We start from the raw sequence: 12,227 nt of genomic DNA, 5'->3' as shown, positions 1-12,227 counted from the left end.
CTGGTTGGAATGAAGCCGAAGTTGGTGTGCAGCGTTTTTTTTAACCAACCTAACAATTTTATCAAGTAGCCAGTGAAATCTGAAGGAAAAGTTTTTTGAACAGCCCTCTAAGTGTCATAAGCATCGAGTTTAGTATGTGAGTTTAGTAATGTTCATTGTTCAGCTATCGTAGGACACTGGTTCGCAACACCTCGTATAAGTTCCCTCGATCAGCCTTCCAGCAGAAAATTTTCGCAATTTCCATCGTTATCGTTATCAAAATAGAGCGAAAGCGGGTGAGGCAGAAAAGATCCATCAGACCCCACCTGTGATAGCGACCTGAGCTCAGAATTTATAATAACTGGTATCAATCGAAAGCTATTGCCGCACTGACTCCGAAAATTTAGTGTCAACGTCCGGCATTTGACAACCTGTGACGAGTCTTCCGCGTTTTCACTCCTCGTCCCTAGCATGCGCCCTTTGACAATAGTAACTAACTATAACAGTATATACATTATGACTATATCATAACAAATACCAATATATCAATACATGTAGAATGTAAAACAATTCCATAAAATACACTAATATGATAAACAATAAGGCAGAAAAAATAAAATGGGATGAATAAAATTTGTAGTTTCGTGGTGCTCAGAGTGGTGGCAAGTAACGCGGTATCGGTATTCCTTCGGGAGTACTTCCATAGGTCACAGCTAAACGAAATCAAAATGTCAAGCTTTTCGCATATCGAAAGTGACAAAATTCAATAACACTGGTACATGCCCAAAAGTATATCTTAGCTACAATTCAGGAACGACAGAATTAATAGCGCCAAGTAGGCTACTGTGAGTGTGTTTACTCACCTGATCCGTAGACTGGTGGGGCGGTGATAGGAGGAGCAGCCGGTTGAGCATGAGACACAGGTTCCACACTCTGTGAATGCTCCCTTTGCTTTAAGAGTTAAAACAGAGTTTATGATCGGGTAGGCCTATATACTTAGGTCTAGGTCCTGCTACAATATACAGAACAAAGAATTGAATGGTCTCATTATGCTAAAACACCGTGGATGTAACAAGACTCACTTCTGTTTCTGCAAAAATTTTGCATCCAGTCCCGCAGATAGAGAATGTAAAGATGAACAGAACAGCTGCTAAAACAGTTCCGGCAATGTGTAGATTTGCGATCACGTTCTTTATAAAAATTCAATCTCGTTAGGACGCAGAAAAAAATGAACCTATCGGTAGTTTAGCACGCATTTTACCGAGCAGGATTGCGAGATGCACGAACTGGCGGCAATCCCCTGTAAGATCATGGATGCTATGATTTGCATCGCGGCAAGAGATGAGAGAAGCGCTGAACAAATGATCTGAATAAAGCGGAGTGCTATTACACCTTGGATTGCTGGACGATGTAGTTGCTCCATATAGAGTGTCCTGAGGGACGAGTTTCAGCTCCTTGACCGAGCTGGACGAGAGTTTCTGGCTGATAGTATTTATGACTGACTTCCGATATTCTTAACTAGCTTGCTAATCCAGAGACAGTGTCTTTCCGGTACTTTGTATTGACGAACAGTGAGCACGGATCAACTAACCCAACTTAATAACAAGACGTTAAAAAATACTTGCAATACTGCAAAATAAAAAGACATTACGTCAATGCCCTACCAAACGAGGAGCAACTCATGACCCTGCTAACTACACGGCCGTCGAAAGAAAGAGTGAAACGTGGTCGTGCTTCTTCTGCCGTCCGAGGAGGCGAGTCGAGCGTGACCGTTGTGACGAAAGAATAGCATTAAAGAACCACCATGACATAGCCGGCCCTGTTGCGAATTGTGAATTCGGAGACATTAATCAATGAGCAACAAATCTTTGGGAATGGTGGTGATCTATATACAAAATAGGGCGGCAGGAATTACTAAGAAATAATCACAAACTAGGTGTGCATAACACGGCGCGAAACTAGTCTAGTTCCAGACGACACAATTTTCTGATGTCGCGACTATAGGTTCCCGTAGGGGTGCGGACAGTAACTTTGCGTACCAGACCGTGCGAATCAGGGTAGGTCTGTTCAACGATGGCCTTTGGCCATTTTCCGCGGGGCATATTCGTCCCGGATAACAGTACAATGTCACCAGCCTTCAGGTTAGTTTTTACATCCAACCATTTTGACCGGGATTGTAACATGGGCAGGTATTCTTTTAGCCACCTTTCCCAAAACAGGTCCAGCTTACGTTGAACGTATCGCCAATTCTTCGCATAATCATCTGCCTTGCAGAATCTGTGTGTCGGGACGGACGGGTCGATTCTCCCAAGTAGTATCGCGTTGGGAGTCAAGCACCGTAGATCGTTGGCATCGCCTGAAACGGGCGTTAAAGGCCTGTCGTTCAAGATTCGAGCAACCCCATAGAACAAGGCAGATAAGGTGTCATCTTGAAAGGCACCATTGTTGTTCAGGGCGTATAAACTGCGTTTGCACAGTGAGACTACCCGCTCGACACATCCATTGAAGTGTGGTGCGAGGCTCGGTGAAAAATGCCACTGTATATCCCTGTCGGCTAGGGCAGAGGCGACCTGCTTCGAGTTCAAAGCACCAATAGCCTTTGCGAGTTCTTTTTGTGCCCCAACGAAGGTTGAAGCGTTATCGCTGAATATGTGGGCAGGCTTCCCACGAATGTCACAGAATTTGAAAAATGCCATCAAGAAGGCAGATGTTTCAAGCGAGTCAACTACTTCTAGGTGGACGGCGCGCGTGCACAGACAAGTAAATACACAACCATACCGCTTGAGCTCAGTACGTTTGCGGCGGCATATCAAAGGCCCAAAATAATCAATCATCGTGAAATTGAAAACACTTTTGTGTGGCGTTAAACGATAGCGCGGTAGGTCGGCCATGTATTGCGAGCCTGGCTCAGCTCGACGACATTGACAAAATACACATTTGTTAAGTACTTTTCTGATGGAGGTCTGACCCTTCACAACCCAAAACTTCTCTCTGATCAGAGATAAAGTTTGTACGACCCCACAATGACCATTAATAACGTGGTAGTGGCGAATTATCAATCTCGTGACGTGGTGCCCTGCAGGCAGAATCATGGGACTCTTGGCGTCGTACGGAAGTTGCGAGCGATCGAGGCGGCCGCCAACCCGCATTACACCATCTGACACGTGCGGCATCAGTTTTGCAAGAGGTTTCGATATGCATTTTTTGTTGACGAGGACGGAATCGGTCGGTTTTTCGGAGATGGCATCGGGAAATGCCTCTGTCTGTACTAGTTTCATAACTTCTTTCGTTGCGATCTCGAGCTCGACGACGGTGAGAAAACCCGATAGAGGCTTGGGACGCAGGTGGTCAGGAGAGCCTTGGCACTTCCAGCGAAGCGTAGAGCGAAGGCGCAGTATCCAAGCAGTCGAGCGGACTAGCCTTGTGAAAGACGAGAAGCTCAGCAGATAGTCGTTCATCGATTTATTTACCAGAGACACCTCCACGGTGAACAATGGTTCGGTCAAGGTCTCGGGACCATGCGCTTCGTCAGTTCCCTGCCATGAAGCAATAGAGTGGTGCAGGAATTCGGGTCCTTCGAACCATATTCGGGCTCTCTGCCATTGCGTTGGCATTAGACCGCGCGAGCCGATATCTGCAGGGTTGTCGGCAGATTTGACGTGATGCCACTGGTCAGTTCTCGATAGGGCACGAATCTTAAGCAAGCGTTGGTGAACGAAGGTATTGAATCGTGCCGATGTGCTTCGGATGCTCTGGAGTACTGCAGTGCTGTCGGTCCAGTAATGGACAGAGTCAATATCGTAATCAATGTCTTTGATGAGGTCTCTAACAAGCTTTACGCAAGCAACAGCAGCTGTGAGCTCCAGTCTAGGAATGCTGGGCGCATTTTTTGGTACGACTCGTGATATTCCTCTGACGAAGGAGACGTGAGTCCTGCCGGCTGCGTCTTCAAAGCGTAAGTAGCAACAGGCGGAGTATCCACGATTGCTAGCATCAGCGAAGCCATGTAGCTGAGTGCTCGTAGGCAAGAATCCGGGTGGTTTGAAACACCTAGGAAACGAGAGATTCTCGAGTTCGGGTAGAGACTCTATCCATTTGGTCCATTTCGTTTTGAAGACATTATCGATTGGGGTGTCCCAATCTAGTTCGACACGCGTGATGTCTTGTAGGATTAGTCTTGCAGGTAGCAAGAACGGGCTGAGGTAGCCGAACGGAGTGTAGACCTGTGCGATCTGACTGGCGATACCTCGGCGTGTGAAGGGCTTGGGTTTAATGTTCGTCCGAGCTTTTAGCGTGTCTTCATTTATATTCCAGATGACTCCTAGTGTGCGCTCGCTGTCGGAGTTCTCAAAGTCGAGGTCCACCAGGTTGGAGGCGCGAGCAGATTCGGGAATCTGTGCCATAATCTCGGCATTTCCACTGGCAAATTTTGTTAGATTAAAGCCATAGTGGGCAAAAAGCGTGCGAAGCTCCTTGATGACGCGGATAGACATCTCGAGGTCGTCTGATGAGTGCAGTATGTCGTCGACGTAGGTGTTCCTCAGGATGCAGTCGAGTGCAGGCTTGCCAGCACTTGTGGCGTTGAGCGCTACGATCTGGCGCAGGCAGAATTGTGCAATACTTGGTGAGGACGTGCTTCCGAATACGTGTGAAGTCATTTGATAATCGATCGTCTTTCCATCGAGACGACCGTCTTCGAACCAGAGGAAGCGCAAACTATCAGAATCTTCTGGATAAGTTTGGATTCTGGAAAACATTTGTGCGAGGTCTGCAACCCATGGGTATCTACCCATGCGAAAACGACAAAGCACTCCGATGAGGGAAGAGTTCACGTCTGGGCCACTGAGCAATTGACTGTTGAGGCTGGAGCCTGCGAACTTGCGGCTGGCGTCGAAGACGATGCGCATCTTCTGCTGACGAGTATGAAAGTGGATCAGGTAGAAGGTTCTAGCCGTAGGCGGTAGTAGGTCTGACGGAACGACTTGTGCATACCCCCTGGAAAGATATTCATCGATCTTTTCCTTGTATTTTCTGAATAATTCAGGATCCTTCGTGAATTTTGAACGTTGGGTTTCGAGCGATTTCGTTGCCGCTCCTCTGTTGTAAGGTAATTTTCCCTCCTTCGTCCGCCAGGGAAGGCCAACTTGAAATCGACCATTCACTATGCGCGCGGATTCTTTCATAGCAGTGAGGGCTTGCTCATCTTCGATAGAGTTCTTAGATTCGTAGGGATCGGCCCAAACGTCGAAAAAATCGGCATTACAACTAGAACACATTGGCAATACAGGCGAGACACAGTGTTTCGAGAAATTATCGACATGTACGAAATTTGCATCTACAAAATTTACACTATCGCGCGCGGGGGCACTCTTAGAGAGTGACTTGTCACGACCACCCAAGCACCAACCGAAAACTGATAGCTTGGCACCGGGCAGTTCATTTTGCGGTGGTATTACTTCGGTGCAGGGGTAATTCATGAGGAAATCGTTACCCACAAGGAGATCGACATCGCTTGTCTCAGCGATAGGAATGCTTATGTGACTGAGGTGATCGCACGCTGCGATGGTATCGACATTTGGCGCGTGAATATTGACATTTGGAAAATACGGAGTTGACAGCACGTCTTCGAGATTGATGACCGAGCTCTGATCGAGGCCTTGCACCGAAAGCGACACAAATTGCGCGGTGCCCGTGGCAATGCCAATTGCGGTTTCCATTTCATGATCGATTTGATCACCATGGATATTCAATTTTTCTAAGAGCCGCTCGGTACAGATGCACGTGCCGCATCCAGGGTCTAGAAAGGCGTTAGTAATCACTACAACATTCGATTTGGGGGAGGTGATTTTTACCGGCACCACCGATAACCGGACAGGGGTCCTATGCTTACGTGCCGATGTCGACATGGCGTTCACGCCGGCACTTTCAGTAGGCCTATTGCGGTGGCTTGCAACCGGCTTAGCCACATTTTTTAATGCTCCATGAAGGAGGGAGTGATGCGGTGAGCCACAATTTTCGATATGGCATCTATAACTCGATCCGCAACTGCGGTGATCATGACCGTAGCTCAAACAATTGGTGCAGAGCGATTTTTCTTCAACGAATACGTTGCGATCGATCGGATTTTTCTTTCTGAAGGCATCACATCTGTAGAGAGGGTGAGCTCCATTGCAGAGTAGGCAAGGAGGCAGCTTTTGACGAGACGTGCTGCGTCTTTGCCCGTCGTGGTCGGAGAGGTCTACTGATGCGGCGTGCACGTTCACTTTAGTCTTCGGCATAGCGTATCTTGTTGCCCTTGAATTCGGCATGCTATACACAAATTGTGCGGTTGGAGTTCTTGCGGTATCGGCTGCACGTTGTACGAAGTCGACGAAATCTTCGAATGTTGCGTTGTAGTCTTTTATTTTTTCTTCGTGTTGACCCAGGAACCGTTGTAGGAAGTATTTAGGGTAGCGACCCATTATCTCATGCAGAACTCCCAGCGCATTGACTTGACTCATGGCTTTGCACTGGGTGAGGACGTGTCTGGCAGACCGCAACTGGTCGGAGGCCTCTATCAGTGATTGTCTATTATTAGGGTCGACTGGGTCCCCATTTCTTAATTGTTCAATGAACGCGTTGGTAACATAGGAATTGCGCCCATAGTTATCATGCAGGATTTTGCGTGCATGTGTATACGCCTGCTTGTCATGACGACCAGCGCGGCAGCCTGCGAGAGCTGCCTTGGCAGGGCCAGTACAGTATAAAATGAGCTTGTTCAACTTAATTCTATCAGGATGAATTTCACTAGGATCTACACCTTGGGGTTCGAAGGCGCTATCAAACTCGTTGATGAACCGGTGATAGTCTAAAGGGTCTCCATTGAAAGAGGAGACTGAAATCGTTTGAAGGTCGAAACCACGTTTGATGGAGCCCAATATATTGTTCCACGGGTTATTATGGTTATCGTTATGGCGTGTACCCGAACTATAACCCGAAACTGGCATTGAAGGACCAAAATTTTCTGATGTCTGCTGGCTAAACTCGACAGGAATGTGGCCACCGCCGTGTACAACAGGCGGGAAGTCATTTAGAGGCCGCGAGGCGAGCCCGGCATTAGTTATAATCGGGTTACCAAAATTATATGGTTGTGAGTAGCTAGAATCAATGGGGATACGGCTGGCATTGTGGGCAGCATCCACAAGACCAGTCTGTACGGGAGGCGAAACTACTCCATCAATGGGCATTGCCGGCCCAGTAGGGATGCGCTGATAGGCAGCTCGAGGATATGGCGTTTGACTACAATCACTAGCCTGGCCACGAGACCGAGCTTCCAGGCAGCTGTCGGTCGCCGGGTCGCTATAATTATATAAGCGGGCCGAACTTGGTTCAAATTTTATATGACTTGCCGGTGCGGCCGACTGTCTAGTAGTCATCACAGGGTGAGTCGCCGCCGGCCCATTAACGGGCCCCTGAGCGACACTGGTAATTGTCACAGGTGCAGGCGTGTTCAGAGTCACAAAACTTTGCCCAAGGGTAGAAGGCATGTATAAAGGATCTGTACTCACTGCGCTGTTTATTGGGGCGACAGGCTCGACATACTGCGTCGCGACAGAACCACTACAGGACGATTTGGCGTTGATGATTTTCAATCTCTCAGTGGCTTCGAGGAGCTGTCGGTCGGTCGCGAGTTTCGATTCTTCACATCTAGCTTCAAGTTCGGCTTGTTTTTCCTCAGCTTCCAGTTCAAGTTTGGCTTGTTTTTCCTCAGCTTCCAGTTCAAGTTTGGCTTGTTTTTCCTCAGCTTCAAGTTCAATTTTGGCTCGTTTGGCCTCAGCTTCGGCACGCTTCGCCTCGGCTTTTAATTTCGATTGTTCTTCTGCTGCCCTGATTCTTAGTCTTTCAATTTCACACTCGGCGCGAATGCGTTCCACTGAGGCGTGAGTTCTTACGGAACTGGCGGTCTTGCCAAATCGACGGCTCGACGTTGCATCCTTTCTGAAATGCTGTCGGATGTCTCCGAGGTCAACACTTGCTGCAGAATTTGTGCTTTCGTCTCTGAATTCCTTGTAAGCATTATTTACTCGGCGTTGGCCGTTTGCAATCCTTAAGTTCAGTTCCCTTATCGTGCGGATACTCGAATGACCCGGTTCGTGCCTTTGGAGGGTGCGCTCCAATTCATTCAAATCATCGTAGAGTTGAATACATAGATCGTCTAGCGCACCTTTAGACTTGATGATGAGTGGGTGCGAAGACGCGCTGTTGATTGCAGTGTAGAAAGCGCGCTCTGCTGTCTCGAAAGCAGCGCTGGATTCCTGCATGACTTTGTCAACATGCTGCTTGTTGAATGCTTCTCGATCGGCTGCTTGCCGTGTTGAAACCATCTTGACGTCAGTCAGTGCTTTATTTTTTAACTATGTCCTGAGGGACGAGTTTCAGCTCCTTGACCGAGCTGGACGAGAGTTTCTGGCTGATAGTATTTATGACTGACTTCCGATATTCTTAACTAGCTTGCTAATCCAGAGACAGTGTCTTTCCGGTACTTTGTATTGACGAACAGTGAGCACGGATCAACTAACCCAACTTAATAACAAGACGTTAAAAAATACTTGCAATACTGCAAAATAAAAAGACATTACGTCAATGCCCTACCAAACGAGGAGCAACTCATGACCCTGCTAACTACACGGCCGTCGAAAGAAAGAGTGAAACGTGGTCGTGCTTCTTCTGCCGTCCGAGGAGGCGAGTCGAGCGTGACCGTTGTGACGAAAGAATAGCATTAAAGAACCACCATGACATAGAGCAGAGGTCTCAAACTCAAATGTGCTCGCGAGCCAATTTCCTACTTTTTGATGGCGCCGCGGGCCGCAGCACCAATGATAGGATATAGTTCAATGTATTTCCAAGTAGGCCTTATTTCAGGGGACCTTGCAGACTGACATTCCACACGTCTCGTAAACATGTGAATTACTATTGCGAATTCACGTCTGGCACGCCATTTTTATATATTTGAATAAAATTGATGCTGTACTTGGCATATAGTTTGTCCTCAAAATAATGAGTTGTAGACACCATGCGAGAGAACAAATATCGGGACATCGTAAAAGCTGTCTCGTTATAATTTTGCAGCTAGCGGACATTTGACGTGCCGCAATTATAGGTAGAATTTCAGAATTTTACAAAAATTGATCTGATATCCGAGCATTGGAGCAGTGCAGCCAAATCTGGGTTTCGGGTATACTCCTGATAACTAGGCTATTGGTCATGTCATTACCAAAGTCAAATTAAATCAGTGTTGGATTTACCTTCGAATATTTGAACAGATCAAATTCAACTTGAATCTAATGATTACTGTTCCATAGCAATAGAAATGTCCCATCGCCGAAGAATCCATTTGTGTTACAGCTGTGAATCGTGGGTTACGACTACTTTATACTCGTCACATTTAATTGGCGATAATAACATTGATATAGTAAAGATACCCAAGATGACACAGGATGTAACCAACTATACATCAAGAGGGCAACATATTGCCAATTGTTGCCATACCGACCTCCTTAAATATCTAAATAAGCTACGAAACGTAAGCTACGACCTTTTTATATTTTACTATTTTCCATATCCGTTTGATAGTTTGTTGCGTCCGTGGTTGTACCAAGTCATGGCCTTCACAGAAGTCCTTCTCTGATTGTATCTTTTGACGCGACTTAGCTAGAGTCATTTTTATTTTATCACCCATCGAGTCCAGTACGAAAGGTCGCGCCCAAGTCCAAATCACAATTTTCAGTAGAAATCATCAATGGGTCAACAAGGGATATCACGTAATAGGTAACCTTCTACTGCGTCGTAACTTTTGAAAGTGATGTAATAGTGAAGTTTAATGAGTAGGTAGGTAAATATTGTCGAATACTTCGAAATCCAAAATGCCGTCGCGGGCCGCACAAAATGGTCTCGCGGGCCGCGTGTTTGAGACCTCTGATATAGAGAGAGTTTCGCGTATCAACAGGGTTGTAACAAAGTCACAAGGTTCCGAGTCACAAGTCAATCTCACTTATATTGTTGTGATTCGAGTCAAATCGAGTAATTTTCAATTCACCACCGAGTCGAGTTCGAGTACAACTCTTCCAGCAAAGGGTCGAGTCCGAATCCATAGTGTTATGACTTCACAGATAGACTCAAGTCGAGTCGAGTCCTTTTCCGCATTTTGAGAAAACGACTCGAGCCAAGTCGAGTCACCAAAAACGCGACTCGAGTCATTACAAATGTATCAAGTTCAAAATTATGATCATAGAGTGGAACAAAGCAACCTGGTGCAGCTGTAGCATTGTACGCACCATAATCGCGGAACCATTTCGACACTGGGACGAATCCAGATCGTGCGTTCCTGCCTACATGAGGAGGCTTGTTTCGGTCAAGATATTTTCGGAGCCGGTCTTTTCGGCTCAGGGGTTGTTACATGCTCTTCGTAAAAATGAAAATATTCGATATTCTGGAAATCACATTTTTATCATCCGTAGTTTATGATATTTTATTCTTACGAATACGGTCATAAAGTCTTGATTAGATTCGGGAAACTATGGCCGGCTAGTGTCATCAATGTAGCCTATGCAAGCATGCAGATGCAGATCTGTCGATGGTATAGGCATACTTGCCAAAGTCAAACAGGTTCTTGTCGATACTATGAGTTCAGCATTGGAAAATTTAAGAAAAGGCCGAAACTACGATTTAAGTCCTTACTAGCGATTTCGCAGGTCCTCGAGATGAGCTCGCAACGGAAATGGCAATTCCAGATGCCGCCGCACACTGCAAAGGACGCATACTTTGGCATAAGCTGTGCGCGAGACTACACATACTTACGATAGCGCCTCCCCATATTCCCGAGTACGATAGTGTATACGTTGAACCAGTAGCCTGTCGCGAATTCACCATGATGACAGCGGCACCGTCAACCGCTATCAAGGATAGGCTGAGCATAATCATCCATGCCTGAAATATGATGGCTTCGTGGTTAGTTGGCATGCAAATTGAAGACAAATATACTCGAATCAATTGTAAAAAGGTACATTGCACGACTTCGGTCACGTTAATGGTTACGTCTACACATAACGAATTTTATTCACGATTGTAAACAAATCAACATTTAACGGCTACGGTAGTTTTAGACTTGGGTATTGTTGGATGCAGCTTTTCCGTAAGTGGCGGGTACTCTTTCGGCAAAAACTTTTGCTCCCTTACCTGCGAGGCTTGAAAAACTACTATACACGCTACCGACAATAGCATGAATTTATTATATTGTACGTTTCGCATTGTTACGCAAACTATACTCGATTATATCCGACATCATATCCTCGCGATACTCGATCGAAGACACACAAAGCGTCTTTAGGTCGAATGAATAAACGGTCCAATTGAAGGTAGACTTTAAAGTCAACTCCGTAGTTGGGTGTTTACGGACGTGTTATAATTTTTTTAAATTCGTCTGAATATATACAAATCGAGTCGAAAGTATGTTCGTATTTCGGTTACGTCCAGCAAAATACAGTGTATATTGAACATCGAAACACAGCAGCACGCGACGTAAAAGATTTTCGTTGAGCTCACAGGAGACATCACAGACGATCGTAAAAAATTAGAACTTACTCCTTCCTCTTTAATTCTCTTAGACTTTTCACGGTCAATTTTCGGGGGATCAAGTCGCTCCACCACGCTGACCGGCAACATCTTTCGTGCTTTCCTTTTGGCAACGCAGTATCACCTGACACGTATTTTGTGCGATATTTGCCCCTCCGCTTTCACAACGGACGGCATTCGTTGTTATGACACTAGAAAACAATTGGACAATAGCCTATAAGGGCTTTGAATAGCATGGATCTCGATAGGCGGTAAAATGACCCCTCCACTATGTCCAATTCTTCGATGCGAATTCTTAGCAGCGATTGCCAACCTTTTGAACATTAATCGCATACCACCTACAATTTCAGATACCACGGCATAAACACAAATACATAAATCGATGTTGCTAAAGTATAATGACGGATACACTATACAGAAACAGGAAAATAAAGATTTGAGGGTGCTGTGAATCGCGGCAAGTGTGAAAAGTTTTAAAGAATTTCCCCATATTAATATCAATATATATATATATATATAGGTCTAGCTCTGTCTGCGTTCAGACTAAGAGCACCATCACCGAGGTGATGGAAGTATCCATCAAAAAAGAGAGCATCAAAGATTTGAATTATGAATTAAATGCCCCGTGAAAGTGCTGC

The 12,227-nt window shown here is 45.9% G+C and overlaps 2 protein-coding genes across 2 annotated transcripts; both read right to left on the bottom strand.

Annotated features, from left to right (window-relative positions):
- Window positions 1-221: 221 nt before the first annotated feature.
- LOC145450474 (uncharacterized) lies at window positions 222-11,963 on the bottom strand. The gene is made up of 7 exons (XM_080328995.1): window positions 11,599-11,963; window positions 10,816-10,944; window positions 10,696-10,761; window positions 1,241-1,345; window positions 1,062-1,169; window positions 843-930; window positions 222-692 (listed from the first exon to the last, which is right to left on the bottom strand). The coding sequence occupies exons 1-7, from the start codon at window positions 11,677-11,679 to the stop codon at window positions 631-633; spliced, it is 639 nt and encodes a 212-aa protein (XP_080185121.1). The 5' UTR covers window positions 11,680-11,963; the 3' UTR covers window positions 222-630.
- On the bottom strand, window positions 1,398-8,767 carry LOC145450473 (uncharacterized). The gene has a single exon (XM_080328994.1). It carries the CDS (start codon window positions 8,340-8,342, stop codon window positions 1,938-1,940), a length of 6,405 nt encoding a protein of 2,134 aa, XP_080185120.1. The 5' UTR covers window positions 8,343-8,767; the 3' UTR covers window positions 1,398-1,937.
- Window positions 11,964-12,227: the final 264 nt, after the last annotated feature.

The sequence above is a fragment of the Botryllus schlosseri genome, chromosome 11 (genome assembly GCF_051294905.1).
Source record: "Botryllus schlosseri isolate E-star chromosome 11, Bs_hap1, whole genome shotgun sequence".
NCBI classification, from domain to species: Eukaryota; Metazoa; Chordata; class Ascidiacea; order Stolidobranchia; family Styelidae; genus Botryllus; species Botryllus schlosseri.
The sequence above is the reverse complement of the archived record's forward strand: the minus strand, read 5'-3'. Positions and strand labels throughout refer to the sequence as shown.